The sequence below is a fragment of the Ctenopharyngodon idella genome, chromosome 3 (assembly GCF_019924925.1).
Source record: "Ctenopharyngodon idella isolate HZGC_01 chromosome 3, HZGC01, whole genome shotgun sequence".
Lineage (NCBI taxonomy): Eukaryota > Metazoa > Chordata > Actinopteri > Cypriniformes > Xenocyprididae > Ctenopharyngodon > Ctenopharyngodon idella.
In genome coordinates, this window is record NC_067222.1 from 48,854,961 (window position 1) to 48,863,792 (window position 8,832).

General features: G+C 36.6%; 1 protein-coding gene across 15 annotated transcripts in view; it reads right to left on the reverse strand.

Annotated features, from left to right (window-relative positions):
* LOC127508722 (NACHT, LRR and PYD domains-containing protein 12-like) overlaps positions 1-8,199 on the reverse strand; it is a 39,702-nt gene extending 31,503 nt beyond the window's left edge. For 14 of the 15 annotated variants that reach the window (XR_007928875.1, XM_051886983.1, XM_051886991.1 and 11 more), the window contains exons 1-3: positions 8,065-8,199; positions 7,083-7,178; positions 6,365-6,469 (exon numbers count right to left, since the gene is read on the reverse strand). Coding sequence is in view for 14 of the 15 variants with exons in the window: in XM_051886983.1 (XP_051742943.1) it covers positions 6,365-6,469; positions 7,083-7,105 (128 nt within the window). In the remaining variant the exon portion in view is untranslated. Of the gene's footprint in view, positions 1-6,364; positions 6,470-7,082; positions 7,179-7,840; positions 7,925-8,064 lie in introns of all 15 variants that reach the window. The other variant, XM_051886979.1, reaches the window with a different exon arrangement.
* Between the last annotated feature and the right edge of the window lie 633 nt (positions 8,200-8,832).

An 8,832-nucleotide genomic window follows, 5' to 3' on the forward strand; every position in this document is an offset into this window, starting at 1 on the left:
AATGGTTAGTGCATAAATTTATGTAGTTTATGTAGTTTCTGGGATGGTCCTTAAATGGTTCAGGTCATACTTAGAAGGGAGAGGTTATTGTGTGAGTAACGGTGACCATAAGTCTGAGTGGACATCCATGACATGCGGAGTCCCTCAAGTTTCAATACTTGCACCCCTCCTGTTCAACCTTTATATGCTGCCACTGAGCCAAATAATGAGAAAGAACCAAATTGCCTATCACAGCTATGCAGATGACACCCAGATTTACCTAGCCCTATCACCTAACGACTACAGCCCCATTGACTCCCTGTGCCAATGCATTGATGAAATTAAAAATTGGATGTGCCAAAACTTCCTTCAGTTAAACAAAGACAAAACTGAAGTCATTGCGTTTGGAAACAAAGATGAAGTTCTCAAAGTGAACGCATACCTTCACTCTAGGGGTCAAACAACTAAAAATCAAGTCAGGAATCTTGGTGTGATTTTGGAGTCAGACCTGAGTTTCAGTAGCCATGTATTGCCATCTTGCCAAATATTGCAAGAATTAGATGCTTTGTCTCCAGTCAAGACTTAGAGAAACTTGTTCATGCTTTCATCACCAGCAGTTATTGTAATGGACTCCTCACTGGCCTTCCCAAAAAGACAATAAGACAGCAGCAGAATCAGAAAATATGAACATATCACACCAGTCCTTGGGTCCTTGCACTGGCTTCCAGTTGCATTTAGAATTGATTTTAAAGGTGCAATATGTAAAAATTTTGTCCGCTAGAGGCCTATTCAAAACAAAGGCGTAGCTTGATGATGGCAAGTTTGAGCACGGAATCTTGGGACATGTGGTCTTCACCTCAACGGACGGTGGAAACAATCGGGATAGGACTCAGGAAGAAATCATGTTCATAGATGCTATTATCAACGTTACTGTATTATGAAGCAGAGCAGGACCGAGTGTTGTGGGAGCTGAACGAGGCCGCTGGAGCGATTGCGCAACACACGCCTCACGAGCAGCAGAACCTTTATTATGCCACAGTCGCCGGTGCCGCTTCTGCTTTTCCGGTCATGAGTATGAGGTAACGCAGCTCTATTTATCATATTAGATACATTTGAGTGTGTTGAAAATTATGTTAAAACGTTACTCTGTGCGTTCGCTCGGCGGCTGCTGTGAGACACTGTTGCACACTGCAGTAAGATAGATCGATTTTAGAATATCATTAAATGCTGGATGGCTTGTGTTGATAAATGGCATGCAATTCATTTTAAAACGTATTGTATGATGGAGAAAATTCTGTATTACTGTTATTAAAAATAAAGTTGCATCTGATTATGCTATGTTAGCTACTCAACAAAATAGTGTTTTTCTCTGAGGCATGGTAAAGCATGGTACTCGCAAAAAATAACAGTAAGACTAAACGTGTTGAGCTATATAACAATAATTCGTTTTCTGTCTATAAACGTAACCAAACAGTTGTTCACTTGTCTATTAAAACACATGATATTTTAAAGCGTCTTTGGTGTTTCCATGGTTTTTACAAAACAAAACCAGAAACCGAGGGTAACGTGGGTATGACGCAGTTGACAGGCAACTCCTCACACGTCCCGGAGCCTTGGTTAAAATTGCAATTTTCTCACGATTTACAAATATACAAATATATTTACAATACTCAATGTAGTGATGGGAAGTCCAGTTCTTTTTCACAAACCGGTTCTTTTGGACAGTTCGTTTCAATGAACTGGTTCAAAAAACCGGATCACCGGTTCTTTTACGTCCTTACGTAATGATGTCATTTCTATCTTCCAGGTGCATGAAAATACATCATAACTTCAGTTAAATAATAATCGTCATTTTTATCATCTTGGATACATTTCTTGCATTTACGTTTTGCAAAAGCACACAATACAGGCATATGGTGTGCAAACACAATGTTTTATATGTCTTAAAGATATAAAGTAAATAAACTAGTCTTCATCAATGTTTTACAGAAACCATCCAGCTCATAAAGCTTAAAATATAACGTGCGTAGTGCATACACAATAGTAAACAGTAAAATTAATTGACATTTTGACTGAACAGTTGCATGTTCATGGAAAATGCAAATGCAACTAGTTTTATCAAACAACATTTTAACATTACGTTTTATTTTTTATTAAATAAACTTGTATTTCGCCAGATTCACCCCCTCATTCAAGTCCTCGGTCCACCCGTGCTCATAGTATCATCAGCACAGCATCAGTTGTCCGAATGAAACAGTTCGGTTCAGACGCGGTGCTACCACGCATGCCCAGTAACTCCAGCTTATCGGTTCTCAGTATCAAACATGTCCGAAAGTTCGGTTCAGACTCAGAGACGGTTCTATCACACATGCTCCATAACTCCAGCTCATCGGTTCTCCGTATCGAACGTGTCCGAAAGAAACGGTTCTCGGTTCTGTACTGGTGACTCGAGAACCGCTGTAGCAGTATGTGTGCTGAGCTCAGAACTGCTGTTGACAAAACTAAAAAGTGCAAGCATGTATCGAGTCTATTTAATACATTTCTACTATTTTGATTAACACATTATAAACATTTTAAACACCTTGCAAAAATTTAAGGATTTATTTAATCTTACTTAGAAATGAAATAAACTGTTCCTGAAAATATCATGCATTATTGTTAAAACAAATTAATGTATGGTTTGACAGTTTCACAATTAATTCATCGTGTTTCCAATCTTTAAAATAACAGGCCTACAGTAATTGTGTGATAAACATGTTTCCAACATGTTTTATATTGTTACACTTTATGTTCATCCTTCTGAAGACATTACACGCATGCTCAGCTCATCGGTTCTCAGTATCAAACGTGTCCGAAAGAAACAGTTCTCTGTTCTGTACTGGTGATTCGAGAACCGTACATTCGGTTGTACATGCATGCTCAGTATCAGCTGTTCGTTCTCATCAGTTCTCTCAGCACAGCATGTCTGTTCATGCAGTGTGTTTGAGTTACTGGAGTAACTATACTCCGGGATATTAGTTTAATTAGGGTCAGAGGGACTGTCAGGAATGTCTGAAAGTGAGTAACTTTATATATAAAAAAAAAATAATAATAATAATATATATATATATATAATATATATTGTGGATCAGTGCTGACTTGAGACGCAAACTGTTTGGAACGATTCAGTCCGATTTGGTTAACTGGTTCGACCGGTTCACTAAAAAGAACCGGTTAAAAAGAACGATTCGTTTGCGAAACGGACATCACTAACTCAATGGCCTAGGACCTCAATACATTGCAGATATGCTCATAGAATATAAACCTAACAGATCACTCAGATCATCAAGTCACTTAGAAATACCAAGGGTTCACTCAAAGCAAGGAGAGTCTGCTTTTAGCTGTTACGCCAGCCACAGCTGGAACCAGCTTCCAGAAGAGATCAGATGTGCTCCAACAGTAGCCACATTCAAATCCAGACTCAAAACATATCTTTTTATCTATGCATTTACTGATTGAGCACTGTGCTATGTCCGAACTGTTTGCACTTTATTTTATACGTATTATCTTTTTATTCTTTTAATTATTTTTCTTGTTCTATTTCATTTTTAATGCATTTTATATCAATCTTTTATGTATCATCTTTTTATTTCTGACTTTTAATGCATTTTAAATCTTGCTGTCTGGTTGAAAGAGCTGGGAGAATTAGGAAGTAAGCATTTGTTATCCCTGGATGGAGCTCTGACAGAGTTAGTCCAGGAAGATTTGTCTGTAAGGGTACTGTTTAAACGCACAGCTACCTGACAAATATTTTTACAGTTATCCCTCCGCGTGAGGAAGATCCATTTAGATCCGCTCTGATAGACAATAAAGTTTAGTAGACTTATCCCTGGATGGAGCTCTGGATAGAGTTAGTCCAGGAAGATTTGTCTGTAAGGATACTACTTAAAGGCACAGCTACCTGACAAATATAAATATTTTTACAGTTATCCCTCTGCGTGAAGAAGATCCATTTAGATCCGCTCTGATGGATAGATCCTTTTTGATCAGCTCTGACGGACAAAAAAAGTTGAGTACAGTTATCCCTCCAGTGTGAGAAAGATCCGTTTAGATCAGCTCTGACGGACAACAAAAAACTCCCTGAAACTTTCTAACTCTTCCATCCAGATAGTGGTATTCTTTGTTTTTACTGTTATTTTTATTTCTTATGCATTCCATTTTTATTCTTATGTATTTAGTTCTTCTTTATGTAAAGCACTTTGAATTACCATTGTGTATGAAATGTGCCATACAAATAAAATTGCCTTGCCTAGTTGCTGTGGAGTTCATTCAACTCATCGACTAGCATGTGCCGTCATGTTAATCTTTTGTGCAAATCCAGTGTTGAATTGACCCTCGTTTGTGAAGCAGTCCGGTGTAAAATGACAGCATGTCAACAACACTCTACTACAACTCCTCTTCCTCATCTCTAAAGCAGCCCAACATGGCCTCGCCCCCTTTGTTGTGTGTTCTCGGGGGTGGGGTTTAGGTAAATGTTGGGGTAAGTGATGTCACTAACCCGGGAAGAAGCTTGTTGTGGTCTCTACCAGCCATTAAAAAGCGATTTCTGTAAAAGAAAATATCTCCCTTTGCATTGAACTTTAAGCATCGTAACTTTGCAGATGTTTATGATCAAACAGCAACATTACACACTAACTAAAGTAACAGTGCCCCTATTATGCCTCTTTTAACGTTCCTAATATTGTTTTGGGAGTCTCCTACAACAGTTTTACATGCATTCAAGGTCAAAAAACACTTTTGTTTTCTCATAATATGCTTTTAATTTCAACTCAGTTCTCAATTATTCGTAAATGATTCATTAGAAGCAGTCTGAAGAACCAGTCTCTCTAAACCCCTCCTTTCCGTGAGCCTACACTGCTCTGATTGGTCAGATGGCCCAATCCTTTGTGATTGGTCTACTGCGCTCATTGCCGGAAACAAAACGCCCATTGCCATAACTGAATGACAGCTATCAATTCGCAAGACACTATATACAATGTATGGACAGAAAAGATGGCATTGATTTTACCATTTCAATTCGAGTCCGACGATGAAACATCTGAAGTTGTCGATCAACCAGAAACTGATTTGCAATCATGACTGGAGTACGACCTTTCTCTATGGTAAGTGTCAACAGCGTCACTGTAATAGATAAATATTTAGGCCAGATGTGTACAGACTTTTTCGCCACAACTATTAACAAAGTAAAAAATGGCTATATCATTGTTTGACATTACAATGGGTGTTTACTGTTTACAGAGAGAATACATCAACTAGTTAGCACCGACTAGCATCTTAACATCCTATTACAATACAGATAGAGCTCCACTCTACTGTAATAATAAAAACGCAGAGGAAAAAACAGTTTGTTTTACAGGTATGTAAGAGAACTGAGCCCACAGCTATGTTGTAAACTCCCACATTAGCCGAGCACAAACGTGAATAGCTGATAATGCATTACACTCTGTAAACAAAAGTTGTGCTCCATCCTTGATCATTACTCCAAGTAATAAGACAAACAAGCTGCATTAATCGACACATTTTTAGACAATATTGGACCCACATCTAAACAGCAGAACTAAAGAAACGTGAGTTAGCCGGTTAGCAGGAGACATACAGACTAGGGTGTACGTTACACAACATAACATACAAAACTACAAATTTTGAACAATCACTAGAAAATATAAACATCAATTATTATTTATACTTAGATGTTGAGATTCAGAGGAGCAAGCTGGTCCAAATAAAGTGGGCATTGATCCATATTTTAAGATCAAGCGTTTTGTGAATCCTGTGTTTATCTCCCCGAGGTTTGAGAAGCAGTTGTCAGTAAAATGACAGGAACACAACAAAAGATTGTACTGCTGTGGTATTGTTGAAAAAAATGAATTTTCCCTGGCGTCTGCGTGTACAATAAGTGGGCGGACAATATGCTAATGTTTCGTTGTGATGTCACAAATGGCTTGGGATTCGTTTTACAAACAGCTTGTTTAATTGACTCAGAGTTGACTCTTACTTTTGAGAGACAATAACTTTATATACGGTGCACTTTCAGATTTAAAATTTTGCAGGGTGTTTTCATTCACTAGAGCTGTTACTCACTACATGAAAGGTAATTTTCAAAAATCCATAATAGGGGTACTTTAAAAAGGTAAAATCATAATCAAGGACCCCTTTAAGACTTTGGTTTTCCATAGTGAATTTATGCCTCCTTGTGGCCGTCTGTGTAATTGTGTTACTGGAATGAGTTCCATAAGGTTCCCAGGAATTGAGTTTGTGATTTATTGTTTTATTCAGTCAAGTTCAATCACATACACCACTGTGGACAAATAATGCAACCCTATAATGTCATTTAAACACAAAATACCTTTTATTTGATGATGGTTTTTCCCCACTAAAGTCTGGTCCTCTCTCTTTTGACAAGTCACTCTTCAGAGACACAGAGCTGGACTCAGGTGAGTCTGATTTTACACTAATGACACAAACAACAGAGAGAGAGAGAAACACTTTAGTAAAGGAGGATAAACTGTGTCTGAAACACATCCGTGTCTTTATCTACAGAAATGCACACACTCACACAATTTACAGTTTTATAGTTAACGATCATTTTATTTTACTGGCTCACACTGGCTTAATGATTTCTTTAATGTACACGAGCGAGATTAAATATGATGATGATTTAAAAAAATACCTCACTCTAGTTTAAGAGAACATGTCATGTTATTGTTTATTGACTAAAATGGAGAGCGGAAATGTCTGTGCAACACAGTTTTGTTAGCAAACTTCAATTAAATTAAGTGTATAGTTGTTTCCTAATGTCTGTCAATAATTATATGATCTAAAAACCAAAGTCATGTATTTGGATTAATTCTGTGTGGTCACGTCTAGAAGGTAATTAACAAATTATTAACTGTGATATTGTCTATAGAGCAAACTGGGCTATATAGACAATGTCAGAGTTAATTTAAGAAGTTCAAAATCGAAGTTGTGCAAAACATTTGTAAATATAAAACAATGTCTAAAGTTGTTATTCACAGTAAAACACAAAAAGTTTAAAATGTCTGTGAAAACAGATGCTGTGTTACCGGTGTTTCTCTGAGAGACTCATCTTAGAGAGAGAGTCCTTTCCTCACTCAGATAAACTGACACTGAACACAGATCAGCACAATCAATCACTCAACCTGGAAATGACAAGATTTTACAATAATATTTACTTTACAAATAATGACGAATGCTGAGTTACCAACAACAACAAAAACAATGAATAAAAGAAAGTGAGTTACAAACAAATATATTGCCATGTAAAATAACTGAATGGTCTGTCATTTCAGATTAATGAGTTGAACTGATTCATGGATTAAATATGAATTCACTGGAGAACAGAAATTTACACTGTGCCGTGAAAACTGAACACTATTGCAGCTTAATATCATTTTACAATCATATTTACCCCATCTGTATTAATAGTTTAATCATGTGTTATTTAATTATTACTTCAAGTTCACAATAATGGTTGATTATAATACTTCCTAAAATAACTGAGTAAAAGTAACCTGAATTATAATGGTCATACTATATAACTACTAATCATAATTGCTATATATATATATATATATATATATATATATAATGTATGCATGTATGTAACATAATGAAATATTCAATTTAATATCAGCAGATTTGTTCTTTGACCAAAAAACAAACAAACAAACAAACAAAAAACACGTTAATTCATGTACTTCCTGTCTGTAAATGTCTGGTTCAAAAATACTTTCGATTTCGCATTACAGAAACAACAGGCTAAAACGGTAGATAAAATAAGAGAAAACCTTCAGAAACATACTCGTTTTCAATAACATTTCTCAATAAACTTCATGTTTAACATCCGTGGCCTTCAAAAGATTGTAATTTCTGGAAGATTCTTCGTCTGTTCGGAGCAGCAGGAAAATAAACAACAATGATAATAAGAACACTTCTGTAACTTCACATTTAAATCACACTTACATATACAATATCAAATTCCTAATAATTACAAATAACCGTAATCGAGAATGTATTAAAACTTACTTGCAGTCTTGTTCTCTAAGAAGAGAATTCATAAGTATTCAAAACTCTTTTCGCCCAGCGCTTGTTTTCTGTCAGCTCTGTTATCAGTTTCTGATGATGTTTTTCTTTCGTTTTCCTCTTCTTCGTGGGTTTTACAGGAGGGTTTTGAACCAGCTGAACAGTTTCACACCGCCACCTACTGTACTGGAGCGAGAATATTCTAAAACAAATCCTATGTTTTAGACCACTTAAATTGTCATTTCAGCAGTGCATTTGTTATATACCTTCTGGACTATTATAAGATGCTGGATATTGTAAATGACTAACATCCAGAAGTTTGAATTTGTTATACATTCAATCCTTTTGTTTTGTATCAGGACATACTAATACATGTTCTATACTATAACATTTGGTTTTCTTTATGTACCGGAACAACTTCCCTGCAAGGATGAAGCTCCTGGGCCGAATGGGGAGACAGGTAATGGTCCCTGCCTTTTGTATCGCAAGTATGGAAGGGGTCTTCTTGGATCCCCAGGAAGGCAGGGGTACTTAGCCGGAAGATGACCATATTTAGACTTGTTTTTCTATATGTATCACATTCCTATACCATGAGCTATATGATGTATTTTCTCTCTCATTGGTTAAATCTATCCTTCACCGCTTGTACTCTTTCTATATAATCTCTGACGCAGTTAAATAAAAAGGAGACTTTTTAATCTCCCTCAGAGCTGAGTGATTGTTCATTCAATTGCTAATTAAGAGGACTGGGATGAGGCACGCTTCGGGACT